Source organism: Chenopodium quinoa, unplaced genomic scaffold (genome assembly GCF_001683475.1).
Source record: "Chenopodium quinoa cultivar QQ74 unplaced genomic scaffold, ASM168347v1, whole genome shotgun sequence".
Classification (NCBI taxonomy): domain Eukaryota; kingdom Viridiplantae; phylum Streptophyta; class Magnoliopsida; order Caryophyllales; family Amaranthaceae; genus Chenopodium; species Chenopodium quinoa.
This window is the reverse complement of record NW_018742987.1, coordinates 2,297,065-2,324,947: the sequence shown is the minus strand read 5'-3', so window position 1 is coordinate 2,324,947 and position 27,883 is coordinate 2,297,065. Positions and strand designations below refer to the sequence as shown.

Genomic DNA, 27,883 nt, shown 5'->3' with positions numbered 1-27,883 from the left:
AAAATAAAGCAGCAAAAAAAAAAAAAAAAAAAAAAAAACAGATTCCAAACAGTAAAATTACAAACTATAGAGAAGATTTCTTTCTTCACCAAAAGAGGACGACAAACCAACACCAAAAGAACTGAAAATGTTAAACTTTATTACATACATATTCACGTACAATCACACTTTTTATTCACTCATTGATTTAGTTGGTTATTATTATAACAGTTGTTAAGTTATTTTCGGTGCAACGGCTAGATTTTTAACATGACATCAGATTATTAGATTCTAAAGTTATAATATTAACGCTCAAAACATTGAAGATTCCTCTCAACATGTATGATATTCCTGACCATCTTCACTAAAATCAAGGCCCCTTCAACACTGACAAACCCCAGCTAGAGAGAGAGAAAGAAAGATGGAACTGTTTCAAATTTTGAAGTTATAGGAAGCATAAATTATTGAAAAGAATACCATAATGTTACAAGGATAATGTCTCATTTTGACTAAAGAATAATTAAAAAATTAAATGGTGAAGATATAAGTCAGGTTCCATAAAATATGCAATAATGTATGTAGATGTAATTTGATAACTGATTTTTTTCAATTTGATAAGGAGTACAACAATTAATTGATATACTCAGCTCTTACAATTTAATTTGTTGTGTAAAGTCAAATCAAAAGAAATTTTGAATATAGCGCACGTATCACGCGTGTTAGCTGCCTTAGTTAATATTAAGTAAAATAATTTATTGAAAATCAAATTATGTGAAAGAAAAGTATTAATATAAGGGAATAAAAAAATAAAAGAATAAAAGAATATATACTCTCTTTTTCTATTTTTTTAATGTTTAGAGAGTTACGTACAAAGACAGATAATGATGATAGAGAAGAAATACATGATACATAGTGTAAAAGATGGAATAAATTTCCAAAAATGAAAATGTGACACTTTAAAAAAAAACGATTAAGAGAGTTGTAATACTTTATTTTATTTTTTTTGACAAAGAGAGTTATAATACTTGAAGAAACATAGAGTGTATGTAATTAATATCTTAATCTAATTGACATTTTGTCCTTCATGCATGTGGAATTTGATCATTGATCGGTTTCAAGTTACACTAGCTATCAAATGTATTTTTAATAATTATTTTAATCAATTAAGCTAGTTTATATATTTTAGCTTTTATATAAACTAAAAACTGAGTAATGGATCATACATAATAATATTATAGTTAAGGATGATCATTACAAATAATAGAATAATGTGGGGAAGATGACAAGAGTTAGGAGCGTGTGTTTGAAACATAGGCTACAGAAAAATAAGAAACAAAATTATTATTATTATTATCATTCGTCAAAATTATTATTATCATTATCATGTATGGGTCGACTATATGGTCATATGTGAGTCATTATTGAGGTGAAGAAAGCTAAGTAATTAAAAAAAAAAAGAAGAACTGAATAAGTGAATAATGTTAGTCAGTTGTCGCAATTATTTTCATTCTGAATATCATGCATGTTCCATTTATTATTTTCATTTCATTCTAAAATTTGTTGCTATAAATACTGTTAAACTGTTGTTTCTGTCTGGATCTGATTTCCCAAGAATTCGGACCTGAGATCCTGATACTCCTATCGGCAAGCCGAGAACCTACACAACGAGAAGAAGTTAGCTAACCCCGGGGTGGTCCGGGAATAACCACTCAACAGTGCTTGACAGAGTACAAGAAACGTTATCACATGAAACTTCCAAGGTGAGGTAAAATTCGAAGAATGAGAAGTGGAACCCAAAGTTTGTTTGGTTAGGTTAAGTTTGTCGGCTACATTAACTGAGAACGATGATGTGTGATAATGCGTCCTCACTTGGGGGGCTAATTGTATGGGATGATATCTAGGTAGGACCGATATCTTGTAAAAGCACGTGACCAAACTCTGAATAATTGTGAAAAGGCGCCGATATGCACCAGAAAGCAGACATATTGGCTTGTCGGAATTCGGCACGTGGCAACAGAAGCTCGACACTTGGCGCAGGAGGCTTTGCATGGATGAGAGCCACCTGTCAAAGTGGATCATTATAAATAGTAGGTAAGACCTCATTTATGGGGGCATGAATTACTCTTTCTCTCTCTCTCTCTCTCTACTTTCTCTCTCATATTTATCTTCTTCTCTGGAACACTTTCTGACTTTGTCATCGGAGTAGTTATCCCCGGACCACCCCGGGGTTAGCTAACTTCTTCTCATTGTGTAGGTTCTCGGCTTGCCGATAGGAGTATCAGGATCTCAGGTCCGAATTCTTGGGAAATCAGATCCAGACAGAAACAACTGTCTATAGAATATAACGTGTCATTTGAAACGTGACAATATTATTGTTACAATGTTACTTCAACTTGTACTGATATACTGTTAAGAGTATTGTTGCAATTTATCTTTTGATTGGAAATAATTTACCTAATTAATATATATAATTCAAATGTTTACAATAGAAGTTTAAAGTTTTATGTTAATTTAAATATATATATGAAGACAAGCCGTAGCCCAGTGTAATATTATTTATTGTAGTTAATTTAATAGCAAATTTGTATTACTAATAAATCTATAATCTAATATATATATATATATATATATATATATATATATATATATATATATATATATATATATATATATATATATATATATATATATATATATAAAGGGGAGTTTTTCCCCGAGTTTTTAGAGAGGCACATACGATTTATTTTTCTTAGCGTGCCATGTAGGATTATGAATTTAAGTTGTAGCCAATTAAATAAGAGATTATTAATTTATTTTACAATTAAATAATTCAAATGCCACGTTAGCAAAATTGACGAATGAAATTTTAAAGTTTAAATTAATTAAATACAAAATATTATCTTTTAAGATTAGAAATTTTATCTAATATTTTAAAGCTAATATAATACGTAGTAACAAAAATCACATAAATATGAAAAATATTTTTTAAAAAAAATAACTAACAAACCGTGCATCGCACGGGCTTCATCTAGTATTATTAAAACTCATGGGAGCAACATACTAACAACATGTGTCATCCTTATGCCACATGTGCACTGCATGTCATCCTATGTGTCATCTTTCCTCTTTCACCATATTGAATTGTATTAATGTTTAGTCTTTTAACAAAAACTCTTCATTGGTATAACTTTAATAATAAATAATTGTGTTTAATTTAATTGAAAAACTCTTCATATTGACCTCTTATTACATTTTCATTTAGTTATTACTTATAAATATTGTTCAATATTAACTCTTCTAAATTAATTTAATCAAACTTATACTTTATGATGATTCAGGGCATCGCCCGGGTCAATAACTAGTTCGTAATATTAAACATTCATGTTTTCTAAATCTAATTTATTTATGAATGTTATATTAATTTATGATTAAGGAAAATGATTAATGTGACCCTAAGGTCTACATGTAAGAAGTTTAAGGAATGATAGATTAAGAATAACTAATCATTAGTTTTAATGGAAATTCAGTAACATTTTTTAGAAGTGCTTTTAAGTTTTAAATGCAACCCTATATATTTATTTTATCTATTGAAGAAAAAAAAGACCCCAACACATTGCATGAGGAAGAATATCACTTGAGAATTTGAGATGGACATGGTTGAGCAAGCACCAGAAAGGCCCAACATGGCACAAACTTTAAGCCTATCACAAGTCCGACACGACACGAGACGAGAGGTACGATGATAGCAGCACGAGCACGACGAGTGTGTTTGCACACTTTTTTTTACCAATCTATCAATAATATTTTTTAAAAGGGGTTTACTAACACGACAGTCAATATACTACCTCCGCTTCTTATCATGTGCAACAAAGGGGTATTATTTGTGAGACATAAAATATTCCTTTGTTGCACATAATAGAAAACGGAGGTAGTAAGTCAAGCTAAACGTGATTTCTATTCATTTATGATAAATTAATACACATCACCATAGCACAACTATTTCTTCCTAATCTAAACACTCGGCATTAGAGTACGAGTACGAAGTACGTTGACATGACACATGTACCTACAGGCTACACGGCACGGCACAGTCCATGTCCATCTGTTATTATAAGAAACTTTTGGACCAAAGGACGAAATCATAATATTAGAGAGGCCCAAACCAATATCCCTGACACATTCTTTGCAAATGTTCGGATTCGGTCAAAATACGAGTTGGTCCAGATTTTTGCGAAGGTCCAAATCATGGAAGAGCTGATTCGACATAGAAAACTAGAGGAGAGAGAGAAAAAGAGGAAGAGAGTTGAGGAAAGCAAAGTGCAAGTAGAAGAAATCTGGAAAATGGGAGATCAAAAGGTGGAATTCCCAGTTATCAAACCTAAGCACAAGCTCCAAATCAATTTTCTCAAAGGAAACGATCTTATCACTGTAATTATCTTGCTTCCTCTCTTTCTTTGCAATTTATTTAGTGCTTGTTAAATTTTTGCTGAATATATAAAATATACTTCGTATTATATGTTAAAATTGGTGTTATTTTTAATGCCTAATTGATATTGGGATTTATTGTATTTGGGTGCAAATTACTTGTATTTCTAGGTTGCATTTTTCTGGGGTTGTGCTAAATTTAGTGTGTTAATAAATATTTGGGGAAATTTGCCTTTTCAAATTTGGAGAATTCCCATTTGATGGATTAAACAAAAAGACTGTGAAGTTGATTTTACATGTTAATTGTTTTTGTAGTTCAGGGGATGATCAGGGATTCAGGGAATTATGTTGGAGGTGAAAGTAGTAGTCTTTTTGGGATTAAGTCATACCTTGTATGTTTTATTAATCAAATTAGTGATTCAATCATAAAATTTTCTGTTTTAAGATGCTCATAGACCGCTCAACATTCAGAAAGAGGTAAAACACGGCTTTTGTGAGGATGGGATGGAACTAGGGTAGGTTCTTCATAGTAATATCTTTGAAGGATGAAGGAATGTGTTCTTCATAAGGAATGAACAAAGACATCCATTATTGTATTATAATAGGTGCTAAAATGTTTAGTATGAGATTGGGACAAGTCACAAAGCCTAAGTGTTGGGATGTTGGATGTTGCAAGGGGGCGTGTGGCATGTGCACAAGACATGTGCATCCAAGGACAAGGCATACAAAGATTTTTTTTTGTCATTTTAGAGTACTTTTTCTTTGCCTTAAGAGATGTACTCAAGGACAAGGCATACAAGCTGATTCGGGCACTTTGAAGGCCCTTTGGGTGGCTGTTGAAAAAATGATGTATGGAAGCCAAATTTGAAGGCTATAATACATGAAATCGGAGCAATTTAGGAGGTTTTGGGACCCAGTGAAAAAAAATCACGACACTTAGTTTAGACCCATATACAACCATTAGTCGGCTACACTAAGGCCTCGTGAAAGCTTATAGCCAATAAAAGAGGGTTTTACGAAAATGGGTATATTGGATGCTTAAAGACAAATTGGATGATTCCACCCACCCAATTTGACTCCCTAAGAGTATTGAGGTCTACAGGAAGCATCTTGGCAATTTTTTTTTTCGGGTTAAAAAAGTCAAAAATTGTTCAAAATCAAAGGCTATAATTCACGCTTTTGAGCAATTTCGAAGGTTTCGGGACCCGGTGTTGAAAAATCTCGAGATTCAAGGGATACATCCCGGGGTTATATAATATCATTTGGAACCATATCTGATCATTATATGTTGTCATAAATGTCCGTGGTAGCTTTGAGTTTATGAAATCGGTGCAAGTTGTAAACGGGTAAATTGACAGTTGAAAGGCATATCAGATGGTTTCACCCACCCAAATGGACTCCTGGGGTGTATTAGGGTCCATGGGAAGCATCTCGACAATTTTTTTTCCAGGTCCAAAAAAGTGCAAAATTGTCCAAAATTGAAGGTTATAATACACGATTTTAGGTCAATTTTTGACATTTTTTCAAAAAATGAACTGAATGCGTGGGGCGACTCCTAGGGTCATATAAGATGATTTGAAACTATAGGCACCTATAAAGATGTCTATAAAGTACTAAAAATGAATTGTGTTTCCATTTTTTTTTTTTTTTTTTGAGGTAATTGAAATATAATGATGCCTATTACAGTACAATTATGGATGTCGTTGTTCATGAAGTCATGATTTATGTATGTACGTTGCCGTGATAATTGAATTTGCTATATGTATAGATGATGTCTTTATTGCCTTATTGGTATTACCTGGTAATTTGGAATTGCACATGTTAGAAGAATTAAAATTTTTAGAAGGGTGATATGTCTAATATCTGAAATCTCGTTTAAGATGTTCAGGTACCTAATTTTTTGACGCCTTTTGAATCTGAGGCATTTGTCAAAGCTGCAGAGTCACTTGGTTTTGTGCACCAAGGGAGTCTTGGGCCAGCTAAAGGTGAAGCTTATAGAGACAATGACCGGGTCTCTGTGAATGATCCTCAACTTGCTGGCATAATTTGGGAGTCAGGTCTTAACAAATTGTTTAGAGATATCAAAATACGCGGGAAAGCTGCTGTCGGGCTTAATCCAAACATCAGATTCTACAGGTTTTCTTGCTATTTGGTTTGTAATTATTGTATGATTTGTATCCATGGCGTCATTCATCTATTACCATTCTTTTCAGGGCATGTGTAAACTTTTCCTAATCGCTGAGACTTGGCTCTGAGATTCATTGATCTATGTGATAGGTCCATGTTATGATCACGTATTGCTTTCCACTCTACTAGTATTAATTCAGGTTTTTATCTGATTAGTCGAGCTGTAACTTATAATCAACTTGCAGCTCTATTATCGTGAAATTGTCACAATAAAGGTTTCTCTATTTCAATTTATTGACCCTATGAACAAAAAACTGATTTTGCCTCTGGAAAATGTCCTTTGTAATTTTGCCACTTCGAATTTTATTGATGATTAGTCTGAGATCCCTTGTCCATAAACTCTCCATCCCTGCTTTTCCTCATTCCACTAATACTCACCTTCTATCGTACTTTCTAGGGCATGGGTGGTTATTTTCTAATTGATGAGACCTGGCCTTAAGATAATTTCTTGTATGAGATAGGTCCGCTTGATGATTGCAAAATGTTCTCCTCTATTATATCTTAATTCTTAACTTGCAAATTTATCACTGTTGAATTATGACATTAATGACTTGTTTGTTTAATATTTATTTACCCCATGAATGAGAAGTTGTTACTGCCTTTGGGGGATGTCTTTTGTAGTTTTGCTACATTAAGTCATACGGAGTATTGATGAGCTATCCGAGAGCCCTTGCCCATGGATTTTTTAGTTTCTCCTGCTTTCCTTGCCTTTGTTTTTTTCTGGGGATGGTGGCAGTGTGGTTTATGTTTTGTCACCGACTCTAGCTATATATGATTTAGGAACTTATGTAATAAGCTCTTGGGATTTATTCATTCATTAAGTGAAGGTGATTCTGAAATTGAAATTGGTCTCTTGGTTTCGCAGATACAAGGTTGGTCAGCGTTTCGGGCGTCATATTGATGAAAGTGTTGATCTTGGTGATGGAAAGCACACACACTATACACTATTAATATATCTTAGTGGCAGTTCTCAATCCAAAAGCAAAAGTGATGTCAAGAGCCTAGGTAACACAGATCCCTTAGTTGGAGGTGAAACAGTATTTTATGGTTCAAGAAGCAAAGTGGTGGCTGAGGTGTGCTCTTTTTCCACTTTTTCTGACTTCTTTGTGTTATTTTTCTCAAAGAGAAGTAATCTTATTGCTGTGAATCTTTGAGAGTATATATGGCTAACTAAAAGGCTGCATATGCAGGTGGCTCCTGCAGCGGGGATGGCACTCGTTCATATCCATGGTGACAAGTGTATGTTGCATGAAGCTCGGAATGTAACCAAAGGGGTCAAGTATGTTTTTCGTTCAGATGTAGTTTTTGCTTGATCGAGCTAAGTATCATCATTATTTTTACTATAACACAATGCCAGAGCCATTTATTGCCTTCTGCATTTATCATCGCTATTTTACCATCACATAATGTGAAGGCCAGCTATTACCTTCTGCATTTCATTCTTAAATATGATCTGCAACGTATATAATGATGTTGTAAATTTTTTTAATCCTAAGTTATTAATTGTGAATTTTGGTTGACATCAATGCTCAATATTATATGGAAAAAGATCTCTGTCTGTGAGTGGTTTTTTTTTACCTTTTTCTTTTTTGACAGAAGATCTCTGTGTTTATTTGAGGTATAATTCAGATAAGGGTATTCCTAGTTGAAGTAGCATCCATACTGTTCTGAGCTCAAAGCATCCTGTATTGGAAGATCCAAATGATTTTCTTGTTATACCTTTTCCTCTTGTACTTACTAACTTGGAAACCAAAATTCAATTCAGTCCTTACAGCTTTCCCAATATATGAGGCTTTGTTGCATTTCCTCCTGTCGTGATAAAACTTATCATCTTTAAGCTCTCTGATCGTTAGAAATTTAGCTTCTTAGAAACAAGCAATAGCATTAGAAAAACATGTACCAATTTGGGATTTTCTGATTTGTGAGAAGTAATTTTTCCCAACATATTTGTGATTTAAATAGTAGATTACTAGAGTGTGATGTCTCAAGGTAACCCATATGAAATTCGATGTTGAAGAGAGAACAAAAATGTTGAAATTTTTGAAAGGGTTGATTCATCATGACAATTAGTCCTAGAAGGTATTATTACAAACTGAAAGGAAAGAAGAGGAAGAGGAAGTAGAGCTGTAGCTCATGCTTGCTGCCGTATTCTGGCTGGGTGGTTTGCTGATATGGTTGTATTGATGAACTGCTATTATAGATATGTCTCAAAAAGGTGTAGATGAAATTTAAGGTATATTATCATAAAGGTCTAAGTTCAGAATGTATGGGAAGGCAGAATTGGATGTTATCAATCCTATTACAAAGTATTTTAAGCCAATAACAATTGCCCTTATACCGTTAAAAGCCTCTTGTTTTAGAGAAGGGGGTTGAATGAGCTTAGTCTTTCCCTGCAATATTGGAGTGGATTCCAGTCAACTCTTGACCAGAGATGTTGCTTTTTCACCGTAAGAATGAGGCATAATCTGTTTAACAAGCCATGTCATTATAGTGCATTATGATAAAGGTCTAAGAACAGTATATTAGGTGCTACTATATAAATTTGAGCAGATGAGTTCATTCACAATATCAAGTCAGCAAGTATTGTTGGCATTGGGCATGGGTTCATGCATTTGATTAGTTTTCAACTCATGACCCGGGGTAGAGAGGAGATATTGGTGTATTTGAGCTTTTGACCGCCTGCCTGTGTAACTTGGGATATGTAAGTTTGTAAAGCTAATTGGTTTTCTTTCTATGGAAATGGCTTAGTTGATGGATGCTGAATGATCCTGCTTCTTGTGTATTGTGCATTCAAATTTATTTTTTGTAGTTTTTCCTTTAAGATATTTCCAGATAAACTTGATTAATTTTGCCCGAGTATATGAAAATAGTAAATTTGCATTATGATAGAGTACACAAACATAAAACTCTCACATTATTACATCTCTCTACAATACAAGAAATGGCTTCTTTTCTCTCTTCAAAGTTTCTCCCTTTGATATACACATGAATCCTTTATCAACACTCAATTTATTCTTCGGCAGTTTAGTCGCACTTCTCCTTCTTCATTAACCCCCACATTTCCGAGCTTTATCATTGAGGCTGCAAACTCTCTGAAGAACAAGTTTTGGTCTTTGGCAAATGCCTCAATCATTGGGCGAGTCCTCTGGTCATCATACATGACTTGGTCTGTATTAAAAACATCCTTTCTGGCGATGATCTGTTTGTAGTAGTTATTATCAAATCGTGATGCAGTTGAATCTAGGAACTGCCCTGCATCTCCGTTGTTGTTTGATCTTGGACACTTGTTCTTGAGTAAGCTGGCAAATTCGGAGTTCATGCTAGGATCAGTTTCATGCACTGTGCTGAAATTATGGACACGAGCAACAAAGGAAGATCAGTGTGAGAAGCCAAGAGTGTGGGCACCGGATAGAGCGACCAGATCCTTAATGCCTAATCCTCTTTTAGCAAAGGTCTGAATTAGTTGATTCGCATTCAGAAATGGGGGTGGAAGATTTGTAGTATCACTGGCTTTTGACACTCTTCCATCTTTTCTTCCTTTGAGTACACTCCAGTAAGGTCCTCCAGTCTTAGAAATAGAAATCGAGAGTTAGACAATGAAGATTCATCGAGTATGCAACTATGTATTATAGAGTGAAATACTGATGTCTATAGCAATAACTTACCATAGTGACAACATCTCTGGCAGCCATAGCTATTACGTCCGCACATGAAACTGTGTGTGGACATGCCTTCTCAAGCTTAGTCTTTGCATCGTCAATGACATAGAATGATCGGACTGAGATGTTTGGTGGACCATCCTTCTCAGCTTTGTTCCCAGGAGTCGAGTCCAATAAAATTGACGCATCACATCCCTAGCATAATTCAACATCTTAGTTAATGTATAATAGAATATAAATCAGCCTAGATTGGTTTGATTGATTTTGTACCTAGACTGTTCGCATTGCCCAAGCTCCCTCTAACCCACTTCCAAGTTTCGATATTATTAAGAAAAGAAAAATATAGCCTATTTGGTGCATGCTTTCATGTGTATTCTTTCATGGATTGGAAGAAAGATTCTTACCCTGATGAAGCAGTCATGGAAGAACATGCGAAGGAGGCGAGCAGGGGATTTGGAATCATATATGGAGGCATTACGAACTGTCTGTGCGACAATATACTCCGCCTGTGGACATGTTTGATCGTAATAGTGAGTATCGAGTGCTGCCTGACAGCTAAAAACTGCAATGGAGAGAAGTAATAAGGCTGACAGGAAGAGGTTTTTGGTGTCTTGAGCCGCCATTTCGTACTTTCGAGGCAAGTTAAAGTGTTAATACTTGTAAGCAGGCTTGTTGTGATGGAAATACCATAAACTTAGAGCCCTATTTATAGTTAATGTAGCACAGTGTTAGAACAAAATAGAGGACTGCGCTTTGAAGGCACTCATTGGACTCAAAATTCCTTTGAAACCACCTGTTCTTACTGTACTTTAAAGATCAAGTATTCCTTTTAATTTTATGTGATTTTAGAAGATTTTAAGCTCTGTTATTTTCAAGTTTTTAGCTAATCAGAAACGTGATTGTGAATAGTACCAACAGCCGAAACTAACACCCTTTTCTTTTCTAGATTGTTGACTCAAATTCTAAGTCCTAATTTATATTATAAGTTTTTCTAATCACAGCATTTATGCATTAACATATTTATATTTCTCTAATTGGTAGAAAATTGTGAATTTAAGACAAAATTTAAAGCAATGCTACGTTTAACATATTCCTTTTAATTTTTATTTTATTTTTATTTGCATGGTCTTTTATGCTTTTTCCTATGAATTAAAATATCTATTGAGAGGTTTACATATTACCGTCATACTTTGATTTTGATCACTAAATCAATGCCTCATTTGTTAATTCATGTAATTTTTGCATTTCTATTAGAGTTTATACATATTAATCCCAAATATTTGTTTTTTTAGAGCTAACTTTTTAGTTTTAGCTTAAATTTGAGTTCTATACTTCTATGTGTTAATATTGTTGGTTTTGATTAATCAATAGCCAAACTTTAAAAACTTTGATTTAAACTCTAAGAAATGAGCCCAAAGTGTTGGTTCATACTGATCAATCAGGTCTGTTAAAGGACTACGGTTGGTGACCCTTAAAGTAGACGTACATGTATTTTTGTACTGCATGTGTTAAGCAATGTCATTCCAACTCTATGATTGATCAGTCAACATACCATTTATTCTCCTCTGTTTCGAGTTAGTTAAATTTGCATATTCTATGGATTAGAATATACGGAGTAATCATTAACCACTATCATGATTAATAAATTTACTCGTACTTGCTTTAGGATTTCTCGATCCAAAAGTAATATATGTGACTAGTATTTTCAGACAGATAAGCGTGGTATAAAAACTGAATAATTACTCCGTATTCTGTAAAACAGTTGGATGCACTAAGATTTTAGGTTACTCGTATGCATTTAAGTAGTTGTTCTGTTAAACACTCTTGATGAATACACTAAATTGTCTGGTTATGCTACCAGATCTTGTAAAAAGCAATAACTCGAGCTGTTTATTTGACTGTACGTATTGATCACCCTTACTTTGTAGAGGTTGGGGTAGAGCCTCATTTGAAGAAATCTATTTTGTACCGCAGTGGTCTACGGTAACAATTCTGTTTTAAGAACTTACTCCGTACAATTGACGCTAGAAATTAAGGTTCGTGTATGTGTTGGAATATAGTTTGTTTACTACCCCCGTAATTATTATGGAGTACTATCTCTGTTTCATAATAATCTTAACATATTCTATTTCAGGCAAACATCTTTTATCACTTACTCTCACCCACAAAAATTACACATTTCTACTTATTTACTCATCGTTTCTTATTTTATCCACTATTTTCTTACTTGATGTCTCTTACTTTATCCATCGCTTTGTTGTACCCACCCATTATTTTATACAAATTTTCTTATACAATAATTCTTGTATAAATAGTAAATGTTGGCAATGGGTCGGGTTAGGCACAAGTCCAAAAGCACGCCTAGGCTTGGCAAGACTCGAACCATGTTGTATAGTATAGTGGCTACATCTTGGGGGCTAGCCTTGGCATGGCTTGCCCATTTAATACTATGCGCGTATCACATAACACATGCACGTGAAATATGATGTGCATACTGCATAGACTAGCATACTTTAAAATATTCATGCATCTTGTGTTCAAAAGCAGACTACTCGTGCATGGCAGTATCGGTTCATACTTGATTCCATATTGTAATTTACAATTGAGAATTTTTTAAATTTGAAAACCAAAATGTACATTATGTGATTTATGTCCAAGTTTTTCTTTTTTTATTTCTTATTTTATTGATGGTAACATCATTTTATAATTAAGAAAAAATTTCTAGAAGTAGAGCTGTCAATATTAAAAATGATCCTGGATTTTTAGTTATTTATTTTATGATTTAATAAGTTGACCTGTCCATTCTCCAATGATTCTGGAGATTTTGTGAGAATTTTAATTTTTAATCTTTTAAAAAATTCATGTTCCTGCTGTTACTGAAGATTCTTCACTGCCATACATAAAATCAATAAATATTTCCCAACAAATAGTTAATGTATGTACCAATTCAGAGAATTATAAGTAAGAAAATAATAATTCACACTCCATTTTGTTGAGTATACAAACATATAAAAAAATCTTTACAGTATAACATCATCTTTCAAGAACATGAGGAACAAATTAGTTATGGCTTATTTTTTTTCTCACTCAAACATTATTACATTAGAAATGTCTTCTTTTCTCTTTACACATTCTCTTGGAATCGCTTTCGTCTCTTCCATGTGTGTTGTATGTACACGATCTGGTTCCGGAACTTAGTTTGGTTTTCGGCAGTTCAGTCTCACTTCTCCTACTTCATTAACCCCCACATTTCCAAGCTTTATCATTGAGGCTGCAAACTCTCTGAAGAACATGTTTTGGTCTTTGGCGAATGCCTCAATGATCGGTCTAGTCCTTGGATCATTGTACATGGCTTGGTCTGATCCGAAAACACCCTTTCCTGCAATGATTTGTTTGAAGTAGTCATTATCAAACTGTGATGCAGTTGAGTCTAGGAACTGTCCTGCATCGCCGTTGTTGTTTGTACTTGGGCACTTGTTCTTGAGTAAGCTGGCAAATTCGGTGTTCATGCTAGGATCAGTTGCGTGTAATGTGCTGAAATTGTGAACGCGAGCTACAAAGGAAGAACAATGTGAGAAGCCTAGAGTGTGTCCACCAGATAGAGTAACCAAATCCTTAACACTCAATCCTCTGCTAGCAAAGGCCTGAATCAGTCCTGTCGCGTTTAAGAATGGAGCTGGGAGATTGGCAGTATCATTAGCCTTTGATACTCTTCCGTCTTTTCTACCTTTGAGTACGTTCCAGCTTGGTCCTCCAGTCTGAGGTAAAAAAAAAAAAAAAAAAAAAAAGCGTAAATTAGAGAATTGATGTTAGGAGATATGAGATGTAATCAATATCGGAAAACAATCTCTAAAGAATGAAGTTACCATAGCGACAACATCTCTAGCAGCCATGGCGAGTACATCAGCACAAGAAACTGTGTGTGGACATGCCTTCTCAAGCTTGGCCTTAGCATCGTCAATTACGTAGAATGCTCTAACTGAGATGTTAGGAGGCCCGTCCTTCTCTGCTTCGTTCTCAGGTGTTGAATCGAGTAAAACTGATGCATCACATCCCTAATACGATTCAACATTATTAGTTGTACTAACGTGTGATTGCATTATTTCTAGACTTACCATAATAATAGAGAAGATGCTTACCCTGATGAAACAGTCGTGGAAGAACATACGGAGGATACGAGCTGGGACTTTGGGATCATATATAGAAGCATTGCGAATCGTTTGTGATACAATAAACTCGGCTTGTGGACATGTTTGATCATAATAGTGAGCGTTGAGTGCTGCATGAGTGCGGCAAATTGCGAAGGAGAAGAGAACAAAGAAGAGGACTTTGGTTGATTGAGTAGCCATTTTCGTCGTCTTAATTAAGAGGATTGAAGAGATGTGTTGAAGGGATGCTTGGTGATGGAAATGCCTTAAACTTGGAGAAGTATTTATAGTTCTGTAAGAGAATGGATTGAGCTTTCAAGGCACTCATTGAACTTGAAAAACTCTGGGAAAAATAGACCAACTCTTTAGTGTGCTTTAAGATCAAGTAATTCCTGATTAAACTTATGAGAAAATTTTAAGCCATGTACTTACTAGAAAACTTGTACTACTATTATTATGGTTGTGTTTTTGAAAAAGGTAAGTCTTCAAATTTGTGGTCTTCGATTTGATATATCGTACACCTTCTATGTATTTTGCTTATCGTAATGTATTTCAATTTTATTTTTTTTCCCGTAAAAAAAATGAAGTCCATATTTATTTTTGAAAAGTTGCAAAGTAATTGCACAACTACTTGGATATTGGTTTTGTCTACATTTATCTTCATCATCGTGAGCACTATAAAAATCATTAAGTCGAGCAAAATTTATTTCTAGCTAGTTAAGGAGGTGACATGTAACTATAATATAATACGGAGTAGTAATGTATTTTCCTTTCTACTCATTTATATGTAGTATATCTCTTCTCGGTTTATAATTCTTGTTTCATACATACATCGTCGTTCTTTATAACTCTATATAGTGTTGCCCTTTCTTTCGAGGGAAGTTTTTAAGGGCCTTTTTGATTTACTAAAACAGTTGAATTGAGCTGAACTGAACTGAATTGAATAGAGCTGAAATGAATTGTTTATGAGAGAAGGAAATTAGGAATTGAACTGAACTGAAATTAAGTTAAAGAGAATAGGTCTTAAGTTATATTTTATTATTTTTCATAGTATAATGTATCTATTGCAATACTCAATATACATGAATTAAAATCATGATGAAATATTGATTATAAAGTTGTTAATTATTAGGTCTTTTTTCCCTAAAAATTACTACTTCCTAGTATAACATTCTCTCTCTCTTCCTTCCTTTTAGGAGGGTTGGCAATGATATACTCAATAAAAACACTTTTTCACCAAACATAAAGTTTAGTACATTCTATAGATAGAACTGAAAAAGAGTTGCTTAACCCTTGACTAATGAATACCAAACTTTTAAAAGCTTTGAAATCCTTTTGAATGCAAGAAATATTACGTTAACTTAAGAATGTTATTAAAGGTAAGACTATTGGTTCATACTTATCTATCAACTCGGATTTCTTGGAGTACGGTTGTTGGTGTGAGGCTGTGAGCTGTGGAGTACAATTTCTCATTTATACCTCTTGTACATGTATGTAACGTACTTGTTATTCATTTTTTTTCTGTTTCCTTTAACTATAAAACGAATCTTTCTTTTTTTTTTTTTTAAAAAAAATATACTTGTATATATTTTACATATAAAAGAAAGGTTTATAATTAGGAGGAGCTACAAAGATCTGATTGCACTTCAATTTCTACTTTGAGATATGGTTAATATCATTGTGTTCCTTGTTCCTACTTTGAGTTTTAATTTTGTACGTATATTACCCTTAATTATATATTAACTACACCACTTAAACATTTGCACCATACTTTAGTGTATGATATTTTTGAAATAGTGACATAATTTTAAAAATATTGTGTTCAAAATAAGTAAATAGGGATTTTTTTTTTATTATGAATGTCAAAATATACATACATGAAAATTTCACTCTCTCTTTTTTTTTCAATCTAAAAGTTAGTGAGGTAGTCAAAGCTCTATAATTTAGTCTAAGAATTAGGGTCTGTTCTCTTACGTTGAAATTCAGTTCAGTTCAGCTGAGTTCAGTTCAGCTCAGCTCAGTTCAGTTCAGTTCAGTTCAGTTCCTAATTTCCTTCTCTTATAAAATATTCATTTCAGTTCATTTCAGTTCAGTTCAGTTCAGCTGAGTTCAGTTCAGTTCAGCTGAGTTCAGTTCAGTTCAGCTGAGTTCAGTCAATCGGAACAGGCCCTTAATGTTTCAAAATGCATAAGGTCATAAAGACTTGAACTTTTTATATGGTACAACAATACCCTCTCACAATTTATTTATTTTTTTCCTTCTTTTTTTTCTTTTTTTTGGGGTATGGTACAGTACTAATTAGTCAATAGTCATGCATAAAGTCACAAACTAATACAGAGTACTTAATAAGAAACATTAAGAAGTACTATATATACCAACCATGAAAAAAAAAAATTAATCCTACAATAATGGTAATTTAAAATCATATGCACGTTTTTTTAGCCAAATAATCGCTTTGGTCATTCATAGAGACAAGTTCTTCTAATGCAAAGAGAGTGATACATGGAGTTGTTAAGCTGATTACATGCAATTTTTGCATTCTTCATTACAAAAAGAAACAAATAAATATACAAGTGATAATTAAATTCATACGTAGTACAATTTAATTATAGTACTTAATCAATAATAACTAACCTCAACTAACAAATACATTACATAATTAACAAACTCTTTATCCCATATCTCTTTCTCCTTCATTCTTGCTTTGCATGCATGCATGACACTCAATTCACAAACCTGCACTTTTCTCTAACTTCTCCATGGTGATGATCATTAACACCGAGATTTCCGAGTTTTACCATGGAAGCTGCAAATTCTACAAAGAACAAGGCCTCATATCTGGCATAAGACTCGACTAAAAACTTAGTCCTATAATCATTGTACAAAGCTTGATCCGTAGCAAGTACACCCTTTCGCGCTACTAATCTCTTGTAGTACTCATTGTCGAAGACTGATGAAGTCGAGTCCAAGTAATACCCTGAATTATTATTGTCCCTATTATGCTTACTAGCACACTTTTGTTTTAGGGTATTGGCGAACATGATGTCCATGCTAGGATCCATGTCAAAGTTGTCATCAAAACGATGTATTCGAGATTTAAAGGAGGAACAATGAGAGAACCCTAGGGTATGTGCACCCGAAAGGGTTACCAAATCTTTAATGCCAAGGCCTTTTTTTGAGAATAATTTTATAAGTTTGGTTGCATTAAAAGATGGTGTTGGTAAGTCTAGAGTCTCATTTGCCCTTGATGTTTTTCCATCCTTTCTCCCTTTCAACACATTCCAATATGGTCCTCCAGCCTAATAAAACCCAATAACATCAAATCAAAATGTGACAATATTTTACTTGGCATAGAACACTAATATTATTATAAAGACTTGCTTGCAATGTAAAAACGTACCAAGTTGACTACATCTCTAGCTGCAATAGCAATAATATCAGCACAAGAGACGGTTTGAGGGCAAGCCTTTTCGAGCTTGGCTTTTGCTTTATCAATCACATAATATGCGCGGAGTGATATGTTTGGAGGGCCATCTTTCTCTGCTAGGTTATCATCCGTAGAGTCTAATAGAACTGAAGCATCACATCCCTAGACAATTGTTCCATGCATACAATATTAATTAAAAAGGTTCATCACATAACCATATATTGTGAAGATTATTATTAACTTTTATATATAATAACCATAATGGAGCATATATATTGTGTAGATTCATTCTATACACGAAAAGATCTTATATGACTATGTTTTTCTGTAAATATAAATAATAAAATTATAGAGTATGTAAATAGTGCAAAAGTTGAAAAGTTGTAAGCATATATAAGGAGTTAAAAAAGGAGTGGAGGAAGCTAGAAGACTAGAATACATACCCTAACGAAACAATCATGGAAGAACATACGTAGAATGCGAGGAGGAACTTTGGTATCACTTAACGTTGCCTTATGAACTACATCTCTGATTATTCTCTCAACGTGGGGGCATGTTTGTTCATAGTAATGACTATCAAGTTGCTTTGCTTTCGTTTGAGCCACCAAAATTGCAAAAACAAAGAAAATGAATTCATGCGATAGTCTCAACATAATTTGATAGGTGTATGTATGGACTAACCTAGGAAATTAGGAGCTTAAAAGGTGAAACTGTTGAAATTTCATCATAAAGATGGTAGTGCTATTTATTTGGAGTACTACTATATGCTATAAATGTCATACGACATTGTGTATAATTATTTTGGCCAAAAACTCTTACTAATAAGATCTACTTGTGTAAGATAAAGTGTAATTTGAGTTGCTCCTTTGAAGCAAATTGCAAAAACTAAAACCATTTGTGGTGTGCTTTATTTATATATCCAAATACGAAGTACACGTTTTGTTACCTACCAAAAATGCATAATACATGAAATTTCATGTGTGTATTTGTGGTAAGAAGTCTTAGAAAATCTTTTTAAATACTACTAGAAAGTCCTAATAAGTGAATACTTTTTTTTGACGGGAACAAGTGAATACTTAATTAGGCATTAATCTGTCATAAAAATTGATTGTGTTTTAAAAATAACGTCTTTTTTTTTCTTTACTTTTTGTATTTCTTTTAGTATATGTTATTTTAAAATATACTCATACTTGGTACATAAGAATATAAGATATAATTATTTTAACCTTTAATATCGATGATCTTTACAATTGGTCAATTGGACTACTCAATCATGAATCATTATTGCTCACTATAGGCTACATACCTCATTTCCTTAATACCAACAAAACACAAGCATAGGGAGTCAAGATGTAGTTTTAAAAAGGAACTAGATTCTACATAGTTCACAATATCAATATTAACTTCTAGAGTTCTAGACTAGTATAAAACTAGTTTTGAATCTAAAAAACAACAATTGTACATGAGAGAAAAATTAGAAGGTAAGTTTCATAAATAATCTTGCTTGGAAACTCGATATTTGTACAGATAATTTGTGGGCTGGGTCTTATTGATGGGCCTAACCAGTGAAAAAGCCCAAATCGATAAAGATCGACTCAGGCATTAAGCCCCAAATCCTTTGTTTTTTCCACATTGTTCCTGCATGTGTGTGTACTAGGACAAATGAGCAATATTATGTGTGAAATTCCGTGCCCACGTACATAAATCGTTATGTTCGTTACTTGTATATATTTACATAGTAACTATATACAAATATAATAGTAGTTAAAAAATGAAATTCATAGCTTTTACCTTTGTCACCAAAAAAAAATAAAACAAAAAACAAAAAACATTGGTTTTAGGGCTATATATAAGAAATTAAAGTGTAAAATAACAAAAAATGAAAATTTGAAATTTATTACACAAGTCTATATGCAAGCGATATATATATCTTTACCACCTTTTACCTATCAAATAATACAAGTAATTAATACTCTTCCCGTTCATTATTATTTGCATCATTTGACTTAAAATACACTCACAAAAAGTGGTTCAATGGTGCAAATAAAAAAATAAAATCTAAGGGCTTGTTCTGATTGATTGAACAGAGCTGAAATGAACTGAACTTATTGGAGCTGAACTGAATTGAATATTTTACGAGAGAAGGAAATTAAGAAGTGAACTGAATTGAATTGAACTGAAATGAATTGAACTGAACTGAACTGAACTTATTGGAACTGAAATGAACTAAACTGAACTTAAAAAAAATCTGAAGAGAACATACCCTAAGTTATGTGGTACGGAGTAATATAATCAAAATTTAAACATTGTACTTAATGCACTTTAAAAAAATTTATATCTCACAATTAATTTCCCGGCATCTAATACGATATGGGAATAGTAAATAACTAAATATAATTATGTTTTTGTGAAGGAAATGTAAATATAATTATATAAAGGCACTTGTCAAAAAAAAATTATATAAATAAAGGCAATATAAACACAAAATTATTTAAAGTTGAGCACAAATTGCGCCCCCGCCAAAAACAAGAAGAGAGGAGAGACCACAAGGCCAGATTTTCACTCACGCTCATGATCTTTTCCTTCGGTGAGAATTCACGGGCCAACACAAAAGGATCAACACACACTTAAATCCATTTAATTAAAAAGAATTATAACCAAAAATCCATGTGTCACGCCGTGGTAGGAGGAAAACCTCACAAACGGCTACTAAATTACCACGTGTCGATATTAGGAGGTAGTACCTCACCAAAAAAGCAGGGTGTGCGACATCAATGGACCCGCCTAAAATTAGCCCCACGATCATCTATATGTTTAGAATACACATAGGAGAGTTAATTGGTAAATTTACTTAGTTTTTGAGATTTTTTTTATTGCTACAGTGGTATTTTGAATGTACCATTATATTTACAGTGGAATTTCTAATGTACTAATAGAGTTTAAGCTATTTTAATAGTAACAGTAGTACAAATATTGTATCACTGGAAAAAAATAATTCACCACTCTTTTGTCATATAGCTGCTCTTTACTTGGCATATAAATAACAGCTATGCGCCAATACTTAACTCACATTCAAAATAAAATACCAACTCTATTTTATATTATGTGTAATTTTTCCTCCCTCTGTTCTAGTACTATTGCAACAATTGGACTTAGGGCCTGTTCATATTTACTTATTTTCAGTTCAGTTCAGTTCAACTCCAATCAGTTCAGTTCAGTTCAGCTCCAATCAGTTCAGTTCAGTTCAGTTCAGTTCAGCTCCAATCAGTTCAGTTCAGTTCAACTCCAATCAGTTCAGTAAATATGAACAGGCCCTTACACTAATTATTTATCATGTTTGTTTAACCACATATTATGATTTATATGTAAAGTAAAATATAGTAATGTAGGGTAGATTCATCTCATAAAACACTTATACAATATCAACTTTATATAATTTTACTTTTAAAATTTTTATATATGTCACCAAAAAAAAATTAATTATATATATTTAGCATTATGTGTTTTAGTATGCGTTATCTCATCATTGTTGTAATATTTATGGAGCATAGGAAATATAAAAGATGGTTGTTAATTTGTTAGATATTACATGCAACAAATAGATTCTATGGAGTAGTATTTTTTAAATTGTTATATCTCTCTATCATCGTTATATGTATCATTATATTTTTCTCTCCCTCCAACAATAACAAGTATAATTCAATAAAAGTTTGTATGGACTCATTAGTTACAAATAATATAAAACGGAGAAAACATTAGTAAAAAAAAATAAAAATTATAGTAATAAGTCGGACCACAAATCACATGACATCCCCACAAAAAAGGTGATTCCACAAATTTACCACTCTGCTAGGTCCACGGGCCACCACCTTAACTTGTTGACCCACCATAAAGTGGGGCCCACTACACCTAGCACAATCCCCAAAGTGGAGTATGAGGGGACCATCTCACACGTGCATCACTCAAGAAGCCTCACGTGCGAACTTTTTTGCTTTCCCCAAAAGGACCACAACACACTTGAAATGGATCCCACCAAAAATCAAACACATTTTCATTATCTTTGTATGGGTCCTATCTCTTTTCAATTTTGTTTGTTGAATAAATGAGCTCATTTTATACATTTTTTTTTTTAAAAAAAAAAAAAGAAAAAAAGAATATGTGAATGGATCATAAGTTAAAGATTCTTTAGGGTTGTTTTTCTCTTCTCAAACGGTCAAACCTACCATTTGTAAATTGACTATTCTTTACAATTTCCGTGCGATATCTTTATTAGATAAAATTTATCTACATTGAGTAGATTACATTATATACTTGATTACCATGGTGTATAAAGTCTATGTATATGAGTATATTCAACAACATATGTGCCACACAATGACACAAAATCACTAAATCAAGATGTGCATAACCAGTGTGATCAGTACAAGCACATATAGGTGTATACAGTTGTGCACATATATACATCAACCAAGCATTGTCAAAAGTAGACACGTGTAAAATCAATACGTTCATTATTACAGACAATGAAATTGATATTCATTTGAATACAAGACACAAAGTAATTTAAAGGATAACAAAGTGAGGATGAATCTTCAATAACAAAGTGAAGCATAAGTGTTAAATTTAGAGAAAATTTAAAAGTTAGAACTATCCCTCATAAATTGCATCATAAAACGGCTAAAAGCCTCTAAAACCTAACTAAACTTTTGCACAATCACTCCAAAAGCTAAAAATAACATGCTAAGCATCATAATAACTAGATTAAAAAGCTTAAAAGTGGCTAAAAAGAGAAACCCACCACCAATCAAACCACCTCCTTAATCACCCAACAAAATGTAATGGGGTTAACAATATCAAACACTTTGAGTTTGGTACTTTGATCAAATTGTGTATGCCTCATAAATTGAACCCCCCTAATATTTTAATAAATTAAAATCCACCAAAACTCATCTTACTTACAACTTATATGACATGACATTACATCATGATCATCATCCATTAATCCATTCCTAAAATTTCACCAAAATGTCAAACTGCTTGTGATGAAGATGAAGGTGGTGGTGTAGCACTATTACTACTTCCTCCTGCTTGTACTTGAAGCTGAACTTGTTCTTGAGACATTCCTTGATGATTATTATGATGATTAGTCTCATTAATAGGTCTACTACCCATCAATTGTAACTCCCTCTTTTGATGATTCTTATCATATATCTCTAGTGAAAAATCCAATAATGATGTAGTAGTAGCAGTATTGTTATTACTACTAGTTGTTGTAGGAGCATTCCCATTGTTAGTACCTGAACTCGGCCCTACACCCGTCTCATTCCGCCCACCACTTAGACTCATCCCCGGAACGACCTCAGACACAAAATTATTTATAGGCCGTGCGGCTAACCCGAACACCGGTGCAGCCCAGAACTGAGCTTGCTGGCCTCCACCGGCGGCATTGGGCATCATGAAAAAATTAGCTGGCCAAATCGGCACAAGCCCCTGGGGTGGCGGACCAGGGGCTTGTGCCGTAGTGAAGCCCAATGCCGCGGTGGCAGGCATAATAGGCGCCAACCCACTCGAAAGCGTAACACCACTACCAACGCCAACACCAACATCAGCCATATCAACAAAATCACTATTATTAGTCCTTCTACGCTTTTTCCCACCATAATCATCCTCGTCTTTTCCCGACGAAGTAGTCGGAATCTTCAAAGTCCCATTCACAGAAACAGCAATAGCAGGAATCGTACCCGTACCAGTAGCTTCAATAATAGACGGTTCAGCTCGTTCAAGAAGCCATTTGATTGTTTCACCATCAGATTTATGCCCGAGTTCTCGGGTCAGCTGGAAGATCCGAGCAGCGCAAGCTGCGGGCATTCGGATCCTCCGACCTCGACCTTCAACCTTCGTATGACGGTCCTTCGATGGCCGTTTACGCACCAAAGGAGGAGGTGAAGCGAGTGTAACCGCGTCAGTGGGTTCCACCTTCAACGCCGCCGGAATTATCGCCGTCGATTCTGAGTGGTCCACCGGCGGTAATGGGTCCGTCGCCGGGAAATCGCCGGAGTTTCTACTGTAAGTGTCGTTGTTGCTGCTACTGTTGTTCCCTTCGTCTTCCATTGTTTGTTTTTCTGTGTTTGAAGAAATTAATGCCGATAAAAATCTAAGATGGCCCAGAAAAATTCAGGAATTACCCAAATTAATTTGAAGAAAACCCATTAAAAAAAACTCAAGAAATCAATAGATGAAGAATTGAACAAACAATTTCATTGGAGAATAAGAACGAACAGGTGGTGGGCGGGGAAAAGAAGGAGGGAACACAGCTTTAATTTTTGTCAATTTTTTTTGACTGGAATTGGATTTATATTGTACTGTTAACAGATTAATAGAAGACTGTTTATGAAATACTTAATTAATAAAAATAGTGATTAGAGAGTAATAAATCAGATAGGAAGAGAGAAGAGGAGAGAGAAAACAAACCCTAGAAAAGGCAACCCCACTTATCCGCTGTGGATGGTTTCTTCAAAGATTGGGACCCTCCAAAATTTTTAATTTTTTGTAATTAATTACTTTTTTTTATTAAATAATCAATATTTTTAATTTTAATGGGTCTCCACACCGCTAATAGAGGGGACTACATATAAATAGAGGGTGAGAAAATCAACGGTAGAAGAGTTTGGCCCCACAACAAAAATGGGTCCATAAGATAAGAATGAGTTTTGTGGAGAATTGGGACCCACCAATATATGTAGGGAGGAAGAGATAGGTCCCTCTTTATTTGGTCAATTTAGTTGTCATCAAAATTGACACTATTGTTTGAAAAAAAAAAATGACATTAGTGTAGATAAAATAAATAAATAAATACTGTTTTCTTGTTTTTTTTTAAGAAAAATAAGGCAAGTTTTTTAAAAAATAAAAATACAAGTAACAGAAGTAGTAAATATTTACTATTATTTGAAATTACTCTACTGTGGAGATCAAATAATTTTATACTTCCTATGCTATTACTACTTTATTACTAATAATTTCACATGTAAACATTTATGTTAAGATATTTATAAAAGTTTGTAGAAAATTAAAGTATTAATTAGCTCCATTGTCATTATCATGTGGTTTAAAGCCCCACCACAAAAGAATTGAAGTTGAAAGATATAACAAAATTTGGTTTTAGTTTTCCTCAAAAAAAAAAAAATTGGTTTTAGTTTAAAGAAACTAAGGATGTATCACATTGTGATTATATGAATACTTTATTACTTTTTTATATAGTATAATTCTATGTGATTTTTGTATACAAAACTCGATTTAGTTGAACACCTACATAGTAAATCCTTCATTATTTGTGTCAAAATAAAAGTTATATGAATAAATTATAGTGTTAAGATTGGTGAATGCCCATAGAGATGCAAATAAAAGTTGTAGAGATTGGTGAGTATAATAGATATAGAGATTGAGAACTATGTATTAATAGAGAGAATAAAAAAGGCAAGACAAGTAGTAGAAAAGACACACAAATGATATGTTATTTAAGGTGAGAAAGATCCTCAAATCCACTATATGCAAATGTAGTATAAAGGTAGAAAGGCTTATGTATATTTATGGCTTCTTGTGTATGTATAAAATCTTATCCCTAAAATTTATAGTTGTAGATGTAGGTTGAAAAAAAGGGTCAAAATATTCAAGAACTCCCTTCATCGTATATAGGATTTCCTAGAACTTTTACAAACCATATCTTTTAGGTGAATTCAATTTCAAGAATTCTCTAATTAAAATGTTTAAGAGGTAATTTCAGAGAAATCATAAGTATAAATAACCTTGCGTGTTTTTTTTTTTTTTTAAAAAAGCTTCTAGTATATGTATAAATGCTCCACCAAAACAAGAAGCCTATAAAATTTGAGCCACCCAACAAATAAAGCTTAGGGCCTGTTCTCATTGACTGAACTCAGCTGAACTGAACTGAATTGAACTGAACTGAGCTGAACTGAATTGAACTGAGCTGAGCTGAACTGAACTTAATTTCAACGTATGTATGAGAACAGGCCCTAAGGAGGATTGCTTTAAGCATTATCTAATGGTTTTAATAGACTTATTACACAAAATTTTACCATGTTGACTTATCTAAATAACATATAGATTAGAATAAACCAAGATGAATTATAGTATTAGCATACAAATATCAATTAAAATAATTATTAGGACAATAATGCATTGGCGAGCAACAAAGGAAATATATGAATTTTTAAGGTAGTCCCATTATTTGGACTAGAGAGTTGGTTATAGGGTTAGGCTAATACGAGAGTTAATTAGATATGATCATATGATACAATGTTGAAACCCATTATAGCCCACTTATGAGTGTCCCACATTGGAGAAAGATGAGAGATTGTTTCACTTTATAAGGTAGAAGAGTACCTCCTACTATTACCAATTGGTTTTAGTATGGAAGCTCCAAAGCCTTGTTTGTGGACCAAACTCTCCTCCTCCTTGTTCGGATTGCTCGGACCCATTTCATATTGTTTTGAAATTTAACAAGGTATCAGAGCCCAGGTTGTGGGTCTCTTCTAAACTGGGTATTTAATCGCTACTGGATAAGGATTTACCTTGATAGGATGTCCAGCCCCTAAGAGGATTATTGATCTGGCCTTATCCAGTTAGCTTTGAAGTTCTAAGGACACTCATAAGTGAGGGGGAGTGTTGAAACCCATTATAGCCCACTTATGAGTGTCCCACATTGGAGAAAGAGGAGAGATTGTTTCACTTTATAAGGTAGAGGAGTACCTCCTACTATAGCCCACTTATGAGTTATTTTTCATGTTGTGTGAGAATTCATTTTTCCTTTGGAATTTTCTAATCAAACACAACATATTTTAGCTATTGTCTAAGAAGTTCCAATTCCAAGGAAAATATCTTCCAATTAACCAAATAAATACATATTATGTGCAACCAATGAATATTACATGTCATAATTCTTTTGTTGCACATAATAAGAACGAAGATAGTATATTAAATTATCAATCACAAATCCTATATAATAAGACTATTTAGTTTGTCACAAATATGACTTGGTTTAGCGTCAGGCACGGTAGCACGATACACAAGCCTACATAACCTGACCCATGCTCAATTTTAATTAGAACTGAGCCTAATTGAGTCATAGGTCGGTTAGTTTAGTCAATGCATAGAATGTTAAAATCTACCCAAGGACCCAACAATTAGCAATTCTTAAACATGCATTATTTTACTCAAATCATGTTTTGTTGAATGAAATTATCCACCGAACCACACCAGGGACAAAGGTTATAAATTCGTGATCAAATTCCGTCCACATCACTATTGTGAGAACTCTACAATTATGATTCCACTTAATTTTCAGTTTTTTCAGTCTGCCCTCAAAAATTAAAATGCACTTCTTACTTCATATTGTTCTAAACTACACAGATTTATTAATTGAGATTTCGTGCAATTTGTCTCATATTTTTGTCCACTATCTTCCCAATACATGATCACGTCATTCTTCAATGTGATCACCTAATGATGTGATGCCAATTCTTCCCATTTGAAGAAATTTATAAAACGTTACTGTCTTTTTTGATGGGCATGAATTTAGAGAATCTGGATTAATGCTGATGTTTCAACACCCAGATTATGGAAATTTCAATTGCAGTTAATTTGAACTACTGTTGTACTATTTTGGTGGCATTTACATTTTGGAACTTGATTTTTTGAAGGAATTTTTGGTAGAGTCTTCCAACTGTTTGATAAAATGCCTGAGAGAAGTTTTCTGCTGTTGGGCCACATGGGTTTTTTTTTTAGAGTGGGTTTCACAATCAGCTGGCATTATGAGGTAATTGGGTAGGTGTAATAATGTTCCTCTTTTATTATGATTATCAAATGTTTTTCTTTTCTTTATTTTTTAATTTGATGAAATGTGGTTTATATGAAAAGTTGTTTAATTGATATTGTGGATTTCTTGTTCTTTTTGTCATTTCAAAGGACCCGAAGATTAGTGTTAGTAATAAAGATGGGATCTTTGATTTGTTGATGCTATCAGGTGGTTGTTTTCCTCTTCA

At 33.5% G+C, this 27,883-nt stretch overlaps 5 protein-coding genes across 5 annotated transcripts; 1 reads left to right on the top strand and 4 right to left on the bottom strand.

Moving 5' to 3' along the window:
• Positions 1 to 4,153: 4,153 nt before the first annotated feature.
• LOC110729736 lies at positions 4,154 to 8,129 on the top strand. Its single transcript, XM_021909521.1, has 4 exons — positions 4,154 to 4,407; positions 6,293 to 6,540; positions 7,457 to 7,664; positions 7,782 to 8,129. Exons 1-4 carry the CDS (start codon positions 4,225 to 4,227, stop codon positions 7,902 to 7,904), a joined length of 762 nt encoding a protein of 253 aa, XP_021765213.1. The 5' UTR covers positions 4,154 to 4,224; the 3' UTR covers positions 7,905 to 8,129.
• Positions 8,130 to 8,257: 128 nt separating this feature from the next.
• LOC110729737 (peroxidase 66-like) lies at positions 8,258 to 11,261 on the bottom strand. Its single transcript, XM_021909522.1, has 3 exons — positions 10,655 to 11,261; positions 10,257 to 10,445; positions 8,258 to 10,159 (listed from the first exon to the last, which is right to left on the bottom strand). Exons 1-3 carry the CDS (start codon positions 10,871 to 10,873, stop codon positions 9,968 to 9,970), a joined length of 600 nt encoding a protein of 199 aa, XP_021765214.1. The 5' UTR covers positions 10,874 to 11,261; the 3' UTR covers positions 8,258 to 9,967.
• A 1,947-nt stretch (positions 11,262 to 13,208) lies between these two features.
• On the bottom strand, positions 13,209 to 14,818 carry LOC110729735 (peroxidase 66-like). Its single transcript, XM_021909520.1, has 3 exons — positions 14,390 to 14,818; positions 14,117 to 14,305; positions 13,209 to 14,008 (listed from the first exon to the last, which is right to left on the bottom strand). The coding sequence occupies exons 1-3, from the start codon at positions 14,597 to 14,599 to the stop codon at positions 13,445 to 13,447; spliced, it is 963 nt and encodes a 320-aa protein (XP_021765212.1). The 5' UTR covers positions 14,600 to 14,818; the 3' UTR covers positions 13,209 to 13,444.
• A 1,741-nt stretch (positions 14,819 to 16,559) lies between these two features.
• Positions 16,560 to 18,704, bottom strand: LOC110729459 (peroxidase 66-like). Its single transcript, XM_021909192.1, has 3 exons — positions 18,269 to 18,704; positions 17,799 to 17,987; positions 16,560 to 17,697 (listed from the first exon to the last, which is right to left on the bottom strand). Exons 1-3 carry the CDS (start codon positions 18,476 to 18,478, stop codon positions 17,122 to 17,124), a joined length of 975 nt encoding a protein of 324 aa, XP_021764884.1. The 5' UTR covers positions 18,479 to 18,704; the 3' UTR covers positions 16,560 to 17,121.
• Positions 18,705 to 22,317: 3,613 nt separating this feature from the next.
• LOC110729733 (transcription factor TCP19-like) lies at positions 22,318 to 24,431 on the bottom strand. Its single transcript, XM_021909518.1, has one exon. It carries the CDS (start codon positions 23,934 to 23,936, stop codon positions 22,854 to 22,856), a length of 1,083 nt encoding a protein of 360 aa, XP_021765210.1. The 5' UTR covers positions 23,937 to 24,431; the 3' UTR covers positions 22,318 to 22,853.
• Positions 24,432 to 27,883: the final 3,452 nt, after the last annotated feature.

Excerpts from the sequence above, each read along its gene's own strand:
- LOC110729736 (XM_021909521.1), top strand. The coding sequence starts at position 4,225 with ATGGAAGAGCTGATTCGACATAGAAAACTAGAGGAGAGAGAGAAAAAG. Across the intron at positions 6,541-7,456 it reads CCAAACATCAGATTCTACAG|ATACAAGGTTGGTCAGCGTT; the intron begins GTTTTCTTGCTA and ends TTGGTTTCGCAG. Across the intron at positions 7,665-7,781 it reads GAAGCAAAGTGGTGGCTGAG|GTGGCTCCTGCAGCGGGGAT; the intron begins GTGTGCTCTTTT and ends CTGCATATGCAG.
- LOC110729737 (XM_021909522.1), bottom strand. The coding sequence starts at position 10,873 with ATGGCGGCTCAAGACACCAAAAACCTCTTCCTGTCAGCCTTATTACTT. Across the intron at positions 10,446-10,654 it reads TCCATGACTGCTTCATCAGG|GGATGTGATGCGTCAATTTT; the intron begins GTAAGAATCTTT and ends GAATTATGCTAG. Across the intron at positions 10,160-10,256 it reads CCAGAGATGTTGTCACTATG|ACTGGAGGACCTTACTGGAG; the intron begins GTAAGTTATTGC and ends TCTATTTCTAAG.
- LOC110729735 (XM_021909520.1), bottom strand. The coding sequence starts at position 14,599 with ATGGCTACTCAATCAACCAAAGTCCTCTTCTTTGTTCTCTTCTCCTTC. Across the intron at positions 14,306-14,389 it reads TCCACGACTGTTTCATCAGG|GGATGTGATGCATCAGTTTT; the intron begins GTAAGCATCTTC and ends GAATCGTATTAG. Across the intron at positions 14,009-14,116 it reads CTAGAGATGTTGTCGCTATG|ACTGGAGGACCAAGCTGGAA; the intron begins GTAACTTCATTC and ends TTTTTACCTCAG.
- LOC110729459 (XM_021909192.1), bottom strand. The coding sequence starts at position 18,478 with ATGTTGAGACTATCGCATGAATTCATTTTCTTTGTTTTTGCAATTTTG. Across the intron at positions 17,988-18,268 it reads TCCATGATTGTTTCGTTAGG|GGATGTGATGCTTCAGTTCT; the intron begins GTATGTATTCTA and ends ACAATTGTCTAG. Across the intron at positions 17,698-17,798 it reads CTAGAGATGTAGTCAACTTG|GCTGGAGGACCATATTGGAA; the intron begins GTACGTTTTTAC and ends GGGTTTTATTAG.
- LOC110729733 (XM_021909518.1), bottom strand. The coding sequence starts at position 23,936 with ATGGAAGACGAAGGGAACAACAGTAGCAGCAACAACGACACTTACAGT.